Here is a 20,638-nt window from a genome sequence, read left to right as displayed (position 1 = left end):
TGATGTGAAAGTAACACACTTTGAAGGATTGATTGCAAAGAGCCCAACAACTCGTAATGTTCCCAAGACTGTCCCGTGCCACTTAAAGGAATCAGACTCTGCACCAAAGCCTGATGAGAGTGCTAAGACTGGTCATCATGCAAATCCCACCTCTGGATCACCCAGACTGTCTGAAGACGCTGATCATACATTTAGTGATGACAGTAAGTCCCCTCTTGATGATGACGTCACCAATACACGGATACATGAAGGGCAGACAGAGAGAATAGGGGAAGGGGGTAGTTTAGATGGACAATCTTCAAATTCAGTTCAGGAACAACCATTTTATGGTGTAATGAAACCGCATGAAGAAATGAAGAACACAAAAACCTCTGATGTTTCCAATGAAGGCGACGTTCAAGACAAAACTAAATCATTTGACCAAGGAAGTGGTACCAAGAGAAGGTCAGACTCACCCTCAGCTCAGGTTGATAAACAAGAGGCCAATCAAAAAATGACAGTCTCAGATTCCTCAACTGGATCACCCAGACAGTCCGGATACGCTTATAATTTTAGTGATGCCAGTGAGTTTTCAGGTGACAAGAATATGGTGGGGTTGTGTGGATATGGGAAAGGGAAAAAAATAGCAACAGAGGAACAGAACCAAACCGCCGACTCGTCACTCTCTGGATCAGCAGGAAGCATCAGGAATGATAGTTCAAGTATTATCCAGACTTCAACAGATAATCAAGATCAAGAATTTCATAAAGAACAAAAGACAAATGCTAGTTCTTCCAACACTACTGGTGACAAACCTACAAATGAGGTTAAAGCTGAAATAGCAATGACTGAATGTAAAAGTAATTCAGCATCTGTGAAGTGCTCAAATACTGATGATACCACTGATGCAGCCAGCTTCCCCCCAGCTCAGCCAATTGATGAACAGAGCACAGGTGAATGGATGGAGGAGAGCGTGAATGAAGGAGACAATTCAAGTGGAAAATCAATTATAACAGGCAGTCAAGTTACTCACACAGCATCAACAAATATCTGTGACGGGTCTTCAGACGCTCAGGAGCGAGATACAGGTGATGTTAAAGATGACAAAATGGATACCACTGTAGGGCTCAGTAATGATGATGTCACAAATATATTGACACATGAAGGGCAGGAAGAGACAATAGGGGAAGGGGGTAGTTTAGAGGGACAATCTATACATTCAGATCAGGATAAACCTGCTGTTCATGATGGAATGAAACAGCATGAAGAAATGAACAGCGAATCCACAGATGTAAAGAGCACAACAACTTCTGATGTTTCCAACGAAGGTGAAACAGGTGACGCTTCCGCGGCCCCTCATGCCACTGCTACAGCTCCCGCGGCTCCTCCTGCTGCTGCTACTACTACTCCCACAGCCACCGCTGGTGCTACTCCCACAGCCACCGCTGCTATTACTCCCACAGCCACCGCTGGTGCTACTCCCACAGCCACCGCTGCTATTACTACTCCTACAGCCACCGCTGCTATTACTACTCCTACAGCCACCGCTGCTATTACTCCTACAGCCACCGCTGCTATTACTCCCACAGCCACGGCTGCTATTACTCCCACAGCCACCGCTGCTACTCCCACAGCCACCGCTGCTACTTCCCTGCAGAACCGCTGCCGACACAGACAGAGAGGTCAACCGAGACGCAGCAACTACTTCCAACCCAGACCCTCCAGCACCGGCATCAAAGCTGACCCGTCACTCTCTGCATCAGCAGGAAACATCAGGAATGATGACATCATCAACATATTACCACATGGAGGTCAGGTAAAGGCAATGCAGGTTGGCGATTGTTCAGACGATGACTTATAGACGATAGTTATCCAGACTTCAACTGATAATCAAGATACAACATTTCCTGAAGAACCAAAAACACATATGCTAATTCATATGCTAATTCTAGAAATACGCGCAAATCTCGCTGTAAGTTATGTTGGGCCCACGTCGTCATGTTGTCCTCCCAGTCCTGCACTGAATTCGGGTGGGGGATAGTAACGCCATCTCCAGTCAGAGTATTTAAACTGTGTTCCCATTGTAAGGACATAATTAGATTACGATCTGTCTGAGAATGGGCTGTCAAAGCTAGCATCATCGAAGTCATACAGTAGCCTACAGTACAGTAGGCTACATACATTCAATAAAATGAACCTACATTTGAGTCCAACTGCATGACCATTCTTACCCTACACTTACCCTTACAATAAAGAAGTGATCCTATTTCAACCATAACTTCATTTAAAATTATTTCTTTCTTTATGACATTTAGTTTATAGTTTAGACAGCAACTTTGACATCTATATTCAACTGCATCCATAAGTTATGTTGGGCCCACGTCGTCATCCCAGTCCTGCACTGAATTCGGGTGGGGGATAGTAACGCCATCTCCAGTCAGAGTATTTAAACTGTGTTCCCATTGTAAGGACATCATTAGATTACGATCTGTCTGAGAGTGGGCTGTCAAAGCTAGCATCATCGAAGTCACACAGTCACACAGTACAGTACAGTACATACATTCAATAAAATGAACCTACATTTGAGTCCAACTGCATGTCCATTTATGGTCTCTGTATACCTTTGAATCACACACATAATGTCAACTATATTTGTATGCCGGACCGTGTGTAAAAGCATTTTTTTGTGGATATGAGACGTGGATCATACATACAGTACAGTACATACATTCATTAAAATTAACCTACATTTGAGTCCAACTGCATGACCATTCTTACCCTACACTTACCCTTACAATAAAGAAGTGATCCTATTTCAACCATAACTTCATTTAAAATTATTTCTTTCTTTATGACATTTAGTTTATAGTTTAGACATCAACTTTGACATCTATATTCAACTGCATCCATACATAATCTCAAACTTTGTTGGTGTATCTCCAAAAAGGCTATACAACATTAAAACATTTCTTAATGAAAAGGAAACATGCATCACAATAATACTTCAGTGTAACCTGTACCTATGTGGAGTGCAAATATTTCTTGCTATTACACTACCCAACAGCTGTACCGACGTCTGCTAACACTACAGAATGCATAATTCCTACGGGAACTGCACTAGTAACAATAACAATAACAAAGTAGTGTCACTTTTATCTAAATCATTACATCAATGAATCCTGATAGTAATGTTTATACCATACTGTTTATTTGCTGGAGACTCTGTCTGAGATATGAACAGTCCAGGAAACAGGTTTAATCTTGTACAGTGTTGCGCACAAAGGGAGACAGACAGAATATTTTCTAATCAGCAATATAATTTCAGGTTACCACTTTACCATGAGGCTCCCTTTATAAAGGTTTATAAATGATTTATAATTAGGTTATTAATTAGGTTGTAAACCCTTTGTAGGTCATTAATAAGCCCCCCCCCCCCCTTAAAATTGCATTACATGGGAAGCACAACAATGGTCTTATTGTCTTGACAGTGTTCCAGAGTTGATATAGACATAAAGAAAAATATATTTAATTGTGCTTTCTTGGTTAGCTAGTGATGTGATGACGTAGGTCAGAAGGTCACAGACCTGTGCACCCACGGCAAATAGGGAGCTGGAGTTTGGATATATTGGATATGGGGGGCTCTAGTGGGGGGGGGGGGGGGGGGGGGGGCTCTAGTGTTTCCCTTACCGTACTGGTTAATACCCCACTCCTTTTGAACGTGTTCTTCCTATGTCATTTGTGGATGTTGTGTCTGGATTCTACTGGATGTCCTAAAATTTCCCTCAGGATTAATAAAGTAACCATCCATCCAAGATCAAGTTACTGCTTACTACTCATTAATCTTACTAATGAGCTACTAACATTTATAACTGGCAAAAGGGAGCCTTATTGTAAAGTGCGAAACACATCATCATTTATTAATGCATTAATAACATTTATAACTGGAAAAAGGGATCCCTTATTGTAAAGTGTGAAACACATCATCATTTACTAATGCGTTAATACCATTGGCAACTGGCAAAAGGGAGCCTTATTGTAAAGTGTGAAACACATCATAATTTATTAATGCGTTAATAACATTTATAACTGGCAAAAGGGAGCCTTATTGTAAAGTGTCCTAACTCCTAAGTCTGTCGTTTTTTTAAACTGGGAATATTCAACAACAAGCTTGAACTCATCCAGACAAGAGGGATAGTGGCTACAACCAAAGAAGAGTGGAATAAGTTTAATATCGGCTTCTTCCTTTAGTGCATTACAAACACATCGGGCATTGATCTGGCCAATGTAGGAAGTTAGTTACTGATATTCTAAAGAGCAGGATTCAGTCAATGTCAGTGGATTAGAAACACCACACACACACACACACACACACACACACACACACACACACACACACACACACACACACACTGATCTGTACCGGACAGCAGGGATCTGGGATGTTATGGCCTGCCATGCTGAAACTATTACTGATAACATGATTGAAAATTGTCTCCTTGAAAAGAGTTGCAAAGAATTGCACCCTGTACAATGGACATGAAGTGTTTCAATACGGACACAGTGTAAAATCTTACATGTGACACTGTAATGTTAATGAATTTTGAGTCATAGAGGGTAATGACATGCAGCCTAACAAAGTTTGAGAGCATGAAGAGAATATCTGCTGAGAAAGAGAACAAGTTCAAATGATTTTGTATGAAAGAAATTCTCTTTGTAAGTGGTTCCTACCGTTCTACCTTCACACCAAAGCTAAAGTAAGGTATGTAGTTATGTAAGCATCCAATGCGGGCAAAAAGACCTTCATGTGCTTTCTAGAGGTCATTCAGTCATGAAAGATAATATGTGAAATATCATTCTTAACAAAGATTTATTTTTCTCTTAACCAAAATTATACTTTACAAAATTATATAATTAAATTATACTTTTTGATACAACAATTTACAGAGGGAATATAAATAGCTGAAACACATAATCTATCTTCTGAGGATCAACCTTTCTGTTTTACAGATATGTACACTGCCAGTCAGTGATTTGAGTGATGTGAACAGGTCATCAATTGTTTCATTTTGAAACATAGGCTATAGAATCTGTCCAAAGATTTGACTCCTGACTAGGAGGTTAGAAAAAGTGGTGCATTTGGTATCACTGGTTTCTTTTGGAAAACGAAGAGAAGTGATTTATCTTTTATTGTTCCCAATACTATTTGGATCAAGGCCCATTACCTCTAGCCTGGTGCAACCAGACACAAATTAATTTGTGTAATCCCAGCAAAACTAAACTGTAAAGAAGCATTGCACAACTATTTCCTGTGTCCCTTCCCATCCTAATCCCAGTAGGCTGTTTCAAGTCCACAGCAAATATCTCAGTGGCAGTGATCAGGGAAAGAATAATCTGGCTGTTATAAATTTGATCGACAAACGACCTTTGTCTATAACAGACATTCAGACAGACATTTTGAATGTAGCATGCTGATATCCAAACGGTTTTGAAACACCTGCGCTGATTTTATATCAGAGGTGTGGCCAAATGAGCCAGTCCTTAGTTGGACTTTCACCTTGACATCCAGCAGCACTCTACAATCATGACTGAGAGATTTCCGAAGATTAGGACCATTTTCTGCATTTTTTTCAGTCTGTTTTACGGTAAGTGCTATGCTTGCTATTTTAATGTAATCTTACAGGCTATTAGTAAGCTGAGTGTGTATCTTAATGTTCGTGAATGTTGAGAATTCTGGTTCAACGTTTGTGGATTCTCGCATGTATCAAAATACCCTACATCCTGTCCAACTGGTTTAGCTGATACATCCCAGAATAATTTCAATCACTTGTGGATGTTTTCATTCAATCCTAACCAAACCATTTTTTTAATTGTGTATGAAGAAAAGGTTTATGATTAAACAGTTGTGTCGGAGAGGAGAGCTGTTTTGTAGTGCGTAAACGGAACTAGTAATGGCCGAGCAAGTCACATGATGGGCCTGCTGGTAAGTAAGCGTTTACAACATACTGTAGATCAAATAAAAGTATATGACATGGGCTGAAGCAGGGTAGTATATGCTTTAGGGTGATTTATTAGCAGAAAAAGGAATATAGTATTCATTATTATTTTTTTGATTATTGTATAATCACCTGTAACTACAAAGGGCCTGATTTACTAACATGCGACCGCTGCTTAATCTGGGTTCGCACTTTAACGCACAGTGTTTTTGCGCATTTCCCGTGGTATTTATCAAACCAGATCTGCGCTGGGCAAACTGTGTTTACTCCGCCCTATATAGGGCCTGATTAACTAACATGCGACCGCTGCTTAATCTGCGTTCACACATTAACGCACGGTGTTTTTGCGCATTTTCCGTGGTATTTATGTGGAGTGGAGATAGATATATTGGTTCACGTTCGCTCAATCACTGAACCTGATTCAATGTATGCGGTGCTATATGCCCGCCATCACCTACAGCGAGATGTTTAAAAGAACACGATTATAAAGAATATGCTATTGGTGGCATTAATGCATAAACTGTTTATTATAACAATAAAGATGTGTACATGGCGAGATTAATAATTTCTACAAGGGACATGGGTTCACTACAATATATATGGACGTGGGTGCAATCAATGGTTCCGATTACGTTCGGAAAGTTTGCGATTTCAAAAAAAGTCCTGTTTGATGTCTCTAATTTCAGCTATGGCAGTGGGGAAATGTATTGACCAGTGCGCCGTATCAATGCGTCGAGCACCTGGGTGAATATTTGGCTGAGTGAAGGCTGAGATATACCAACTGCAGATGCTATAACTGATTGAAATTATCCGGAGGCCAATATTTGCAAATTAGTGGAACTGATGGAATGGAATGTGATCGCTGGGTGGAGGGTTAGATGTCTCTCTGATCTGGACTGGTCCAGTAATTGAAGTATTGCGTGGCTGGTTAACCTGTACCGTCTAATGATTTGTGGTTCGCTTAACTAAAAATGTGTTATATGAGTTGAAAAAAATATTTCTGTGCGCTGTCTCTTTCTGCGCGCGCTGTCTTTCTTCGCCTTGCTCTTATAACTGCTGCCATATCACGTTTTCAGACTCAATGGAAATGCGCTTCCTGGTTAAGACGTGCTTTTATGAGGCGGAGAATTATCCCGCAAATTGGAGACGTGCGCTCGACAGGCAGTTTAGTAAATACAACGCAATACATCATTAGGCGCACTTACCTTCTCTCCTCCCATTAAAGTGCGCTTCACGCCTACGTTACCACCCACGTCCACGTAACCTCCCCTGTTCACACCCACAGGCGTTAATATGCGCTGCGCCCCCTTAGTAAATACCGTTTTATGTTTATTACCGCTATTTTACGCCAGAAATGGGCGCATGCTTGTTAGTAAATCAGGCCCAAAGTGTTGTGTTTCCGTTTGCTTAGAATGAGTCCTTCATAGCTACAGGGGGAAGTCCGCCATGTTGTGCGATCATGTCTCAACTGTAGTTTAGGGCAAACCAAAACACTGGCACTAGAGTGGGCCTTTCACCTTTTTATGGCACCTGATGGCCACCGTAGCCTCACCCACACACTTGGGAAGAGACAGAATTATAGTCTGTGTCTTGGGAGTCTTGGACTCTTTTAGATATTCTGACATGCCTTGATATTTCCCCTAACTAAAAACAATGAGGCAAAAGAGGCACGTATCATTATATTTTAGAAGACCTTAGCAATAATAACATGAGAGTAAAAGGAATATAGTAAAACAAAATCCAAACATACCCTTACAAAAACCTCAATATTCCCCCGGAGGAAGCGAAGACCTCTAAGGGTTTTAAAGAAGCACATTGCACTTTGTGTTTTGGTCAAATCAAAAAAATGTCATTGGATAATGAAGTACGCCTTGAAATCGTATTTTGCTGGGACGTGCACAAGAATTTTGAAGAAAATTGCGCTGACCTGACAAAAAGCCTGATTGTACTCAAGATTATTGCTCTGGGCCTCGTTTCCCGAAGGCGCACTTAGCCTAAAAAGGACTTGAAATCGTTCGTAAGAGGAATCCTACGTTGCAGACCGGTTTCCCGACGCTGCACTTAGCTTAAGTTTATCTTTCGTTGAGAAGAATTCTACGTGTGGTCAGGACCAGTAGTAACTTCACACTTAGGATGCAACATTGGCTTATATTTAATTTAAAAATGACGACAGTCTTGTTTCGTGCTCTACACAGTTGTATACATATATATTTGCAACCATGTTCTTCATTGAAACTTGTTTTAAATCGCTAGTTTCATAGCTCATACAGTCACGCATGACGTACGCTTCAACCACCTCGACACCTTAACCAGGGGCGTTGTTCGGCGTTACTATCCCCGCCCCGAATTCAGTGCACATTGCACGTTCGATGCACACATAGGCTTGCTAATTTCACAGCAATTAACGTAAACAGGTTAACCTGACGTAAACAGCTCTTAAGATATACTTAAGAACTGGTGCACGTTGCGCTCATGCACCTGACTTTAAGTTGATGGTTGGGAAACACTCGTAAATAGAAAGTGTTACTGAGTCTACTATGTCGCGAAAATCCACTCAGAACGTTAAGATACGTCGTTATCGGGAAACGAGGCCCTGTGCAAGATCTGTTGGATTACTCAATTTCAGCAAAAAATCTAAATCTGTATTCATGGATTATGCCTCCATCTCAACCTTAGCCCCCACCTGTGCATGTCCCTTGAATTTTGTGTATTGTTTAACTGTATTTCGTTTTTTGTTTAAAGCCCCATTATGCAACAATTATGCTTCAGGATTAGGGTTAGGATAAGCAGTTTAACCTTAAAATTGGGGCTCTACAATGACTTTTAATATGGAGGCTCTTGTCCGTGCCATTGGCATAGCAGGGTCCATAGGCATATAACTGCGTTCTGTAGTTTTGCCTGCCGCAGCCCGCCGACCTGACTTGTTTGCTTTCTGCCGATCTAGTAAGTAGCTTATTTGCCGTCTTGCTTAGTCTTGTGTTGCACTTGCTTGATGTTTGACTGTGTAAGGACAGTCGTTGAGTTACTAGTTTGTCATAATGTCAAAGTCAGCACATTTCAAGAGATTTCGTTAGTTTTAGCTGCTAGCATACCTTTAGCGAATAGCTATTGATCCGTTGTGCTGCTTTAACAATAACATGAAATAGTAATTTCTCATGAAACGATTGCTTCATAATAAGTGCATATTTGACCCCAAATCATTTTGAATATCTTTTCAGGTACAACCTCAACAAACATCAATGTTGCCACTAATGGAAAAGTCACATTACAGCCCCTGGTTGAAGGACAGATAGAAGACATTCTGTGGAAGCACAAAGGCAACAAGATGGTGGAGTGGGAAAATACGGCTGTGAACATCAGTGAATATTTAAAATTCAAGGGGCGGGTTAAATTGGACATAAAAACTGGGGATGTAACCATTATAAATATGACCAAGGATGACAGTGGATTCTATGATGCAGAAGTTATTATTCGAGGAAAGTTAATCAGCAAACACCACAGAGTTGAAGTAACTGGTAAGCACAACAAGCTTTATTCACCTAATTGCACATTCTGAAAGGGGTCTATATCTGTATGGATCCTTTGCATGTTGTCAGACAATTATAATAACATTGTGAGCCTGTCAGTGACGAAAACAAGAGACATATTCCCAATGGGATTACATCGTTTAGCCATTTTGTGATTGCCGGTTTTAGCGTTTCAATTCCATCCTGGACCAATTTTGATTGTTAAAAGTTTCACCCAAGAAGATCTAAAAATAGGATCCATTTTGAAAAATGCTGAAATTTCCCTTTAAGGAATTGTACAGACGACAAAAATGCCTGTACATGTGTATGTGTATAAGAATATTCAGGCTCAGTTTGATGAACGTTTATGACTCACAAACAATTCAAGCAGTAATAGAAATCAGTCTTATAACTAGGAAGATCAAATAAATATACTCACCAAGATTCTGAGTGTGAGTTGTGCATTTTCTGTACTTATACTGTTCTCGAGCTTTCACATCCAAATGTATGTCCTGTACCATCTATCACAGTGAGTAGTTAGATCACACAAAAATCAGAGAGGTGAAAAAACGAAACGAAACGACACAAAATGAAAAATGTCTCATAATAGTTTTGTAACATTTCATCTGTTTCTTTTAGACCCTGTCACTAAAGCAAAGGTCACCTGCCTGAGCAATGCAACACTACACTGTGAGGCAGAGGGTGACTTTCTGGACTACAGCTGGTCTGGGCCTGGACTACAGACTGCAGAGATGAGGGGTCAGACTGGACCACAGATCAGTGAGGAGAATCAGGACTCAGTCTACACCTGTGTGGTGAACAACCCAGTTAGTGACAGCAGTGTGACCTTCCATGCCAGTGACTGCTTAACCTCAGGTAATTACTTCCAATTCATAATATACACCTATCTACAATTCTCTTAAATAAGTGTGATGGTATTGCTTTTAGTTCCACCTTGTACAGATTATTGCATGTTACATGGCCATATGGAACTTTAAACAAAAACGCCTCACCATTCACAGCAGACTTAACAATAACAGTCAATCTTTTGTAAACACAGGAGATCATCAGCTCATCCTAGGTGTAGTGTGTGCTGTTATTGGAGTCATTGGTGCTGCTGGGTTGGGCTATTACTGCTACAGGATCAACGCAAGAGGTAACTCTCTACAAATACATGTGAAAAATATGTGATTTCAGAAGTAGACTGAAGATTACTTAAAATACATCAAAGTAATGTATATATTTCTAAATAACAGGGCAGAAACACACTGAAAATGAGAACAGCCCGGAGCAGCTGCTGCCTTCACTTCTTCTGAGCATTTGGGGTCAGCAGAGGCGGAGGCAGCGGCAGCCTCAGGAGACCCCGCAGCTGCTTCCTCCCCCTCAGGAGACCCCGCAGCAGCCTTCGACTCAGGAGACCTCGCAGCTTCTTCCACCTCTGGTAAGCCCGCAGCAACAGCTGCTTCAGCCTCAGTTGAGGCCACAGCCGCTCCCTCCGCCGCACATCCCTCTGTTGAGCCAGGAACAGCCGCTGTCTCCACGGCAGCGGCTGCTTTGGGGTCAGCAGAGGCGGAGAAAGCGGCAGTCTCAGGAGACCCCACAGCAGCCTCCGTCTCAGGAGACACGAGACCCCGCAGCAGCCTCCCCATCAGGAGACACCGCAGCAGCCTCCGTCTCAGGAGACACCGCAGCAGCCTCCGCCTCAGCAGACCCCGCAGCAGCCTCCGTCTCAGGAGACCCCGCAGCATCCGCTGTCTCCCCATCAGGAGACCCCGCAGCAGCCTCCCCATCAGGAGACACCGCAGCAGCCTCCGTCTCAGGAGACCCCGCAGCAGCCTCCGCCTCAGCAGACCCCGCAGCAGCCTCCCCGCAGCATCCGCTGTCTCCCCATCAGGAGACCCCGCAGCAGCCTCCATCTCAGGAGACACCGCAGCAGCCTCCGTCTCAGGAGACCCCGCAGCAGCCTCCGCCTCAGCAGACCCCGCAGCATCCGCTGTCTCCCCATCAGGAGACCCCGCAGCAGCCTCCGCCTCAGCAGACCCCGCAGCATCCGCTGTCTCCCCATCAGGAGACCCCGCAGCAGCCTCCATCTCAGGAGACCCCGCAGCATCCGCTGTCTCCCCATCAGGAGACCCCGCAGCAGCCTCCGCCTCAGCAGACCCCGCAGCATCCGCTGTCTCCCCATCAGGAGACCCCGCAGCAGCCTCCATCTCAGGAGACCCCGCAGCAGCCTCCGCCTCAGCAGACCCCGCAGCATCCGCTGTCTCCCCATCAGGAGACCCCGCAGCAGCCTCCGTCTCAGGAGACCCCGCAGCATCCGCTGTCTCCCCATCAGGAGACCCCGCAGCAGCCTCCATCTCAGGAGACACCGCAGCAGCCTCCGTCTCAGGAGACCCCGCAGCATCCGCTGTCTCCCCATCAGGAGACCCCGCAGCATCCGCTGTCTCCCCATCAGGAGACCCCGCAGCAGCCTCCGTCTCAGGAGACCCCGCAGCAGCCTCCGTCTCAGGAGACCCCGCAGCATCCGCTGTCTCCCCATCAGGAGACCCCGCAGCATCCGCTGTCTCCCCATCAGGAGACCCCGCAGCAGCCTCCGTCTCAGGAGACCCCGCAGCAGCCTCCGTCTCAGGAGACCCCGCAGCAGCCTCCGTCTCAGGAGACCCCGCAGCATCCGCTGTCTCCCCATCAGGAGACCCCGCAGCAGCCTCCCCATCAGGAGACACCGCAGCAGCCTCCGTCTCAGGAGACCCCGCAGCAGCCTCCGCCTCAGCAGACCCCGCAGCAGCCTCCCCATCAGGAGACACCGCAGCAGCCTCCGTCTCAGGAGACCCCGCAGCAGCCTCCGCCTCAGCAGACCCCGCAGCAGCCTCCGCCTCAGCAGACCCCGCAGCAGCCTCCGCCTCAGCAGACCCCGCAGCAGCCTCCGCCTCAGCAGACCCCGCAGCAGCCTCCGCCTCAGCAGACCCCGCAGCATCCGCTGTCTCCCCATCAGGAGACCCCGCAGCAGCCTCCATCTCAGGAGACACCGCAGCAGCCTCCGTCTCAGGAGACCCCGCAGCAGCCTCCGCCTCAGCAGACCCCGCAGCATCCGCTGTCTCCCCATCAGGAGACCCCGCAGCAGCCTCCGCCTCAGCAGACCCCGCAGCATCCGCTGTCTCCCCATCAGGAGACCCCGCAGCATCCGCTGTCTCCCCATCAGGAGACCCCGCAGCAGCCTCCGTCTCAGGAGACCCCGCAGCAGCCTCCGTCTCAGGAGACCCTGCAGCATCCGCTGTCTCCCCATCAGGAGACCCCGCAGCAGCCTCCATCTCAGGAGACACCGCAGCAGCCTCCGTCTCAGGAGACCCCGCAGCAGCCTCCGCCTCAGCAGACCCCGCAGCATCCGCTGTCTCCCCATCAGGAGACCCCGCAGCAGCCTCCGCCTCAGCAGACCCCGCAGCATCCGCTGTCTCCCCATCAGGAGACCCCGCAGCAGCCTCCATCTCAGGAGACCCCGCAGCATCCGCTGTCTCCCCATCAGGAGACCCCGCAGCAGCCTCCGCCTCAGCAGACCCCGCAGCATCCGCTGTCTCCCCATCAGGAGACCCCGCAGCAGCCTCCATCTCAGGAGACCCCGCAGCAGCCTCCGCCTCAGCAGACCCCGCAGCATCCGCTGTCTCCCCATCAGGAGACCCCGCAGCAGCCTCCGTCTCAGGAGACCCCGCAGCAGCCTCCGTCTCAGGAGACCCCGCAGCATCCGCTGTCTCCCCATCAGGAGACCCCGCAGCAGCCTCCGCCTCAGCAGACCCCGCAGCATCCGCTGTCTCCCCATCAGGAGACCCCGCAGCAGCCTCCATCTCAGGAGACCCCGCAGCAGCCTCCGTCTCAGGAGACCCCGCAGCATCCGCTGTCTCCCCATCAGGAGACCCCGCAGCAGCCTCCGTCTCAGGAGACCCCGCAGCAGCCTCCGTCTCAGGAGACCCCGCAGCATCCGCTGTCTCCCCATCAGGAGACCCCGCAGCAGCCTCCATCTCAGGAGACACCGCAGCAGCCTCCGTCTCTGGAGACCCCGCAGCATCCGCTGTCTCCCCATCAGGAGACCCCGCAGCATCCGCTGTCTCCCCATCAGGAGACCCCGCAGCAGCCTCCGTCTCAGGAGACCCCGCAGAAGCCTCCGTCTCAGGAGACCCCGCAGCATCCGCTGTCTCCCCATCAGGAGACCCCGCAGCAGCCTCCATCTCAGGAGACACCGCAGCAGCCTCCGTCTCAGGAGACCCCGCAGCATCCGCTGTCTCCCCATCAGGAGACCCCGCAGCATCCGCTGTCTCCCCATCAGGAGACCCCGCAGCAGCCTCCGTCTCAGGAGACCCCGCAGCAGCCTCCGTCTCAGCAGACCCCACAGCAGCCTCCATCTCAGGAGACCCCACAGCAGCCTCCGTCTCAGCAGAGCCCGCAACAGCCGCTGTCTCCGTCTCAGGAAACCCTGCAGTCGCTTCCTCCGCCTCCGGAGACCCCGCAGCAGCCACTTCTTCCGCCTCCTGAGACCCCACAGCAGCCTACGACTGTGGAGACCTCGCAGCTTCTTCCACCTCAGGAGAGCCCACAGCGGCCGTTTCCTCCACCTCAGGGGAGCCCACAGCAGAATATGCCTCCGCCTCAGGGGAGCCCAAAGCGGCAGCTGCCTCCACCTCAGGAGAGCCCACAGCAGCAGCCGCCTCCATTTTAGGAGAGATTTTCTGGGTAGCCAGCAGCAGGTGCCACTGATGAAGCCAGCTTCCCCTCAGCTTAGCCAAATGATGAGCAGGGAAAAACAATAAAGAATGAGTCTCATTGTGAATGCTGAACCGCTCTCCAAAGATCACTTGAACCCAGAAGCAGAAGAAAAAACCCTAACACGACAAATACGAGAGCGAAAGACTGATGATGCAGTGATTACACAATCTGCTGGCACGCAAGCTCATTCACACAGTGATACACTTGACACAAGTCACCTCGAGTCACCACCTGAAGCCGTTCATGATAGTGGCTACATTACCTTTGTCTTTTCACCCACTCCTCTTTCCAAAATAAATACGGGTTTCTCAGGTTTCGTTTTTTAAATGTAAAGCATTTATACATTCAAAATAGTTTTATTTACCATCAATGTTACCTTTTCCTCTTATTATTCTATGTTCATTTATCTTGCCATCTGTAAGGCACTAACTTACCATTTTGTATGAATATAAATAAACTTGCCTTGCCTTTCTTTCGTGTCACCAAGGTTTTATTTATAATTACAGAGTAGTATCACTTTTATCTAAATCATGACATCAATGAATCCAAATCATTGAGATGCTGGGTGGCCCCTCATGCTGCCATGGGGAAAGAGCAGATGGAAGCTCTCTTCAGATTGCATTCCACAGATGTCCACCAGCTCACCTCTGTGAGAGGGAGAGGGAGAGAGAGAGAGAAAGGAGAAGAGAGGAAAAAAGAGAGGGAGAGAGAGATAGAGAGGAAGAGAAGAGGAAAAAAGAGGGAGAGAGAGAGAGTTAAAAGGCGAAATATTTTTGAAATACTGTTCCAGATGGTCTTCTTGGCATAGTTTAATGTGAGGTCTGCGGTTCTACCACATTGACATGCTCCAGCTCTAAGTTTAAATCCTGGTCTCTGTAGACTAGTACATGAGATTTAGTTCATGAATGGAAAGGTGAGGAGTGCTGATACCTCACCCATTCCCAACATATCCACACATGTGACCACATGTGACCCTGCCTCTGTAGATTGGGCCAGGCATCCAGTGAGTGTAGCCCCAAACGGATCTCATACCGCAAACCAGTGGCGGCTCCTGAAAAAATCACCCTTATAGACAAGCTGCCCCTGCCGCAGACCCTACACACAACACACACATGCTCACATGCACACAAGCTCACATACACTCAGACGAGAAAGAAATGCATGTCTTTGAATGTTGACCCTAAAAAACACTTCTGTTGATAGTACCCAGACTGACCAAATCATGTAAAAAGGCATGCAGCTGCATCTTTGATTATTACATGAGCAGGAGCAGGAGGTGGTGAAATAACCTTTTTGACTTCTCCCAGCCAGGTGAGGGCGGGGCCAATACTGGCCGTCATCACCATGGAGACGACGTGTGTGTGTAGATCAGCACTGGTCACTGCAGCAATAAAACCCTGTCAATATATTATGGCTTTGTGCTGATAGTGTGTGTGTGTGTCAGAGAGAGAAAGTGAAGCCTCACTGAAGGTCAGAGGTGTTGGGTTGAACTGGTAACACCTGCCATCAATGATTTCACCTGAGCACGTCACGCCCACAGGGAGTGTCTCCTTTAACCAAACAGCTTCAGCAGAAAAAGGAGAGTTCTTACACCAACGCTAATCTACATCTATGGGCTCATCTACTGCACACACACTGCATACAGAACTCACCTGTGTCTGTCTGCTTGGCTGGGTCCATGATGTCGTTCCTTATTTTAAAATGGGAGAACTCCATACTATGGCTGTACTCATCTGGAGAAGGAGAAGAGCCCATTAAAGTGACGGAACAGAAATTAATTCTGTATCATTGAGACACAAGTAACATGTAGAAATGGCCAACTAACTCTTTTGCTTTTACTGAAAAAGAGATGCTGCTCTGCTATTTTATGATTATAGCTTGATTGAGTAATACTAGTCCCTGAGTGCTTTTAAATCTTAAATATATTTGATAAGAGAAAAACACACCCATCAATCAAAATCAAGACAATCAATTGTATCAAAACAATTAATACAGATGGCATGCATCATATCTGTTACTAGATCAGAACAAGTCAGTAAATGCCATCTCTTCCCCTGCAGCAGATTGGTGGATCTAAGAGTTCTATGGGCATTGTCAGTAGGCTGTGGGGGTGAGCTGACTGATACTGTGGATCTTGATGTTCCTCAGACTGTCAGCTTTGGCTGACCTGATACAAGTTAATATGGTTTATCTTTTGAATATAAGGATTTCCAGCATTTATATGATGATTGTATTCAAGACATCACCAATATCTATTTTAATAATAGGACTAACTATGTCCTGTTAACATACCCATCTTAATCCCAGTAGGTCCACAGCCAACATAGATATCGCAGTGGCAGAAATCAGGGAAAGAGTAATCTGGCTGTTAAAAATTTGATTACAAAAAAATGACTTTTATTTATTTAAATTTTGACACTGAAACTTTGAACGTTCCGTGCTGATGCCATCACGGTCGTTGTCTGTGCCTTTCATCGGGTGTTACAGCTGGCCCCTTAGTACCCTGTCTCCCCTAGTACTTGGTGTGGAAATATCCAAGCGGTTTTGAAAACACCTACACCTGTTGTAACACCTTCTCTTGTCTCAGAGGTGTGGCCAAATATCAGGTCCTCAGGTCCTTAGTTGGACTTTCACCTTGACAGCCATGAGCACGGTTAACAATCATGATTGAGAGATTTCCGAAGATGAGGGTCATTTTCTGCATTATTTTCAGTCTGTTTTACGGGACGTGCTTTGCTTGATATGTTAACAAAATGTAATCTTACAGGCTATTAGTAAGCTTAGGCTGAATCCCATTTCTCCCGCTACCCCTTCGTCTTTCCCCTTCCCCTCCGTTTTGCGCGTTCATGTGGAGGGGTAGTGCTGTCCCAATTCACGTTAAGACAGAGGGGTAGGGGAAGGGGAAGCGCTTTCTACCGCTCCAAACGGAGATTTTCCGAGGGCACACTTCAAACGGAGGGGTAGACTGATTTCCCTCAATGCATTGCGAACCCGTGAGCATTAAAGAAGAAACATCGCGAGAGTCAATTTAAAAATGTCGGAAACAGCAGGGAAAGCATCAAACAAATGAAAGTATTTTCTTTGTAATTCATGATTTTAAAACTTGTTTGATGAAATGTTGCATTGTGTAAATAAGAGCTGCAGGCACCATGATTGTTTATGTCTGGTGAGTGACAGCTGTCGCTCTCCGGTAACGTAACAGCTGACGCAGCGTACTGATGACGTACGTAAGTGTTGAAGTGCTATCCCAATTCGAAGGGCTAGCGTTTCAACCCCTTCCACTACCGCTCCGTTTGAAAAAGCGAAGGCGAAGGGGTAGGGGTAAGGGTAGCGGTAGAGATGAGAAATGGGATTGGGCCTTAGTGTGTAGCCTAATGTTCCGTGAATGTTAAGAACACTCATTTGATGTTTCTGGACTAGCATACAATGACAAAATGCCCTTGATCCTGTCAAACTGGCTTCCAGAATAATTTCAATCACTTGTGGATGTTTTTGTTCAATCCACACCAAACAACTTAATGTTCATGAATGTTGAGAACACTAATTTGATGTTTGTGGACTCGCACTAGATCCTGTTGAACTGGCTCCTAGTATAATTTCAACCACTTGTGGATGTTTTCGGTCAATCCTCACCAACAACTTTCTGAACTATAGTGCAAAATGTGTATGAAGAAAATGGCTATGATTTAGTAGTTTTGTGGCAGAGAATAGCTGTTTTGTAGTGTGCAAACGGGAAAAGCATTGGAGGGGACTTTGTGCCCAGGCTGAAAAATAAATGCTGTGGGCCTGACTTTACAACCTACTGTAGGTCAGATAAAGGTTTGTAGCATGTGGAACCCTCCATTCCAGTAGACAGGGTGCTCAAAAATGAATGCATTACAAATATGTATGGATCCGCCCCGTGATTCAGATCCGATCCAAAATGCAATGGGTTCTTCCTTGGCCCTACTACACCTTCAAGTTCCATTAAAACTGGGCTGGTAGTTTTTCCTTAAAGGTGCACCCTAGGATTTAGGGTGATCTATTAGCAGAAAATGAATATAGTATTTGTTATGTTGATAATCACCTGTAACTACAAAGTGGTGTGTTTCCATTAGCTTACAATGAGCTCTTAGTATCTACATAGGGAGGAAGTCTGCCATGTTGCGCCATCATGTTTCAACTGTAGCCCAGAACAGGAAAGCCAAAATACTGGCATTAGAGTGGGCCTTTCACCTTTTTATGGCACCTGATGGCCACCGTAGCCTCTCCCACAAACTTGGGACGGGAGAGAATCACAGACTGTGTCTATGAAGAAGTTCCCTTGGCTTAATGTTAAACCTTTCACCAACGGAGTAGCCACTAACAGTCAAAGCAATTGATCTTATATGGCTATGTCATTATTTAAATGTACTGAATTATTGTATTAAACTGTATATCTCCTAGACTTTGTGCTGCCATCTCCAGTAAAGAACAACTGATTTACAACATATGCCAAAAATATGGCAGCATGTCATAGTCAAGTCAAAAATACCACAGGTCAATCAAATAAGCACACTCTCTATCTAGTCTTTTTGCACCTTGAGTTTAGGTCAAACCAAGAAAATGTCATTGGATAATCATGCACACCTGTGGACATTTTTGCTTGCATTATTTTAGCTTGTTTTACAATAGCATGAAACGGCCATTTCTCATAAAACATTGGCATAATAATAAGCATATGCCGCATTGGCAACATAATAAGTACATATTTGACCCCAAATGATTTATAATCTCCATTCATTTCAGGGGTATCATCAAACACCATCAATGTTGCCACTAATGGAATATTAACATTACAGCCCGTGGTTGAAGGAGAGCTTGAAACTATTCTGTGGATGCATGATGGCAACAAGATGGTGGAGTGGAACAATAACACTGTTATCGTCAGTGAATATTTAAAATTCAAGGGGCGGATTAAGATGGATGTAAAAACTGGAGATGTAACCATTCTAAATATGACCAAAGATGACAGTGGATGGTTTGACGCAATAGTGATACAACAAGGAAGTATAAACAACATAAAGCACAGAGTTGAAGTAACTGGTAAGCACAACTAGCTCTATTCACCTAATGGCACATTCTGAAAGGGGAACAGTCATTCTCTACAGTCTCTTTAAAGTTATTAAGGTAAATCGACACAGGTCCATATCTGAAGTGATCCTTTTCATATTATCAGACACTTATTATAACATTATTAGGGTTCTAATTCAATACTGGACCAATTTTGAATTTGAATTGTCATTAGTAAAAGTTTAGATTCAAACATATCTAAAAATAGGGCCCAGGTTGAAAAATCCCGAAGTTTCTCTTCAACACGACAAAAAAATACCTGCACTTGTGTATATGTATGAGATATACAGTATGTGATGTTAAATAAGATAATATTCGGGCTTAGTTTGATGAAAGTTAAAACTCACAAACAATTCAAGCAGTAATGCAAATAACTTCTATAACCAGGAAGATCAATTACATACAGTATATTCACCAAGATTCTGAGTATGAGACGAGTCATGCATTTTCTGTAACAACACTGTACCTGATCTTTCAACTCCAAATGTATGTCCTGTATCATCCATCACAGTGAGTTAGATGTTATGCTAGATCACACAAAAATCACAGAGGTGAAAAAAGAACACCCCCCACCCCCCCTTATTAAATGTCCTCTCCTCCCAGTCTTATGGTGTCTCATAATACTTTTGTAACATTTGATATGTTTGTTGTAGACCCTGTCACTAAAGCAAATGTCACCTGCCTAAGCAATGCAACACTTCACTGTGAGGCAATGGGTGACTCTCTGGACTACAGCTGGTCTGGGCCTGGACTGCAGGCTGCAGAGATGAGGGGTCAGACTGGACCACAGATCAATAAGGAGAACCAGGACTCATTCTACACCTGTGTGGTGAACAACACAGTTAGTGACAGCAGTGTGACCTACCATGCCAGTGACTGCTTTACCTCAGGTGATTACTTCCATTTCATGATTTAACTATCTACTCTTAAGTAAGCTGGATGGTATTGCTGTTAGTTCCACCTTGTACAGGCTATTGCAGGTTACATGACTACATGGAACTTTAAACTAAAACACCTCACCATTCACAGCAGATTTAACAATAACTCATTCTGTTGTAAATGCAGGAGATCATCAGCTCATCCTTCGTGTAGTGTCTGCTGTTATTGGAGTCATTGGAGTCATTTGTATTGGTGCTGCTGGATTGGTCTATTACTGCTACAAGATCAAATCCAGAGGTAACTCTCTACCAATACAACTATTATATGTGATTAAATATGTAGACTAAAGATTCCCTTAAATTCATTAAGTAATGTATTTATATCTGAATAACAGGGCAGAAACACACTGAAGAAGAGAAAAAACACGAGACAACTGGA

At 45.2% G+C, this 20,638-nt stretch overlaps 1 protein-coding gene across 1 annotated transcript; it reads left to right on the top strand.

The window, feature by feature from the left end:
- Nucleotides 1–16,914: 16,914 nt before the first annotated feature.
- On the top strand, nucleotides 16,915–20,237 carry LOC308374962 (CD48 antigen-like; the record flags this gene model as incomplete). The annotated part of the gene is made up of 3 exons (XM_080850964.1): nucleotides 16,915–16,958; nucleotides 19,002–19,294; nucleotides 19,975–20,237. 3 exons carry the CDS (start codon nucleotides 16,915–16,917, stop codon nucleotides 20,235–20,237), a joined length of 600 nt encoding a protein of 199 aa, XP_080707090.1.
- Nucleotides 20,238–20,638: the final 401 nt, after the last annotated feature.

Source organism: Sprattus sprattus, assembly GCF_963457725.1.
Source record: "Sprattus sprattus genome assembly, chromosome: 14".
In the NCBI taxonomy this organism is placed as follows: Eukaryota; Metazoa; Chordata; class Actinopteri; order Clupeiformes; family Clupeidae; genus Sprattus; species Sprattus sprattus.
This window is presented reverse-complemented; position numbering and strand designations above follow the sequence as displayed.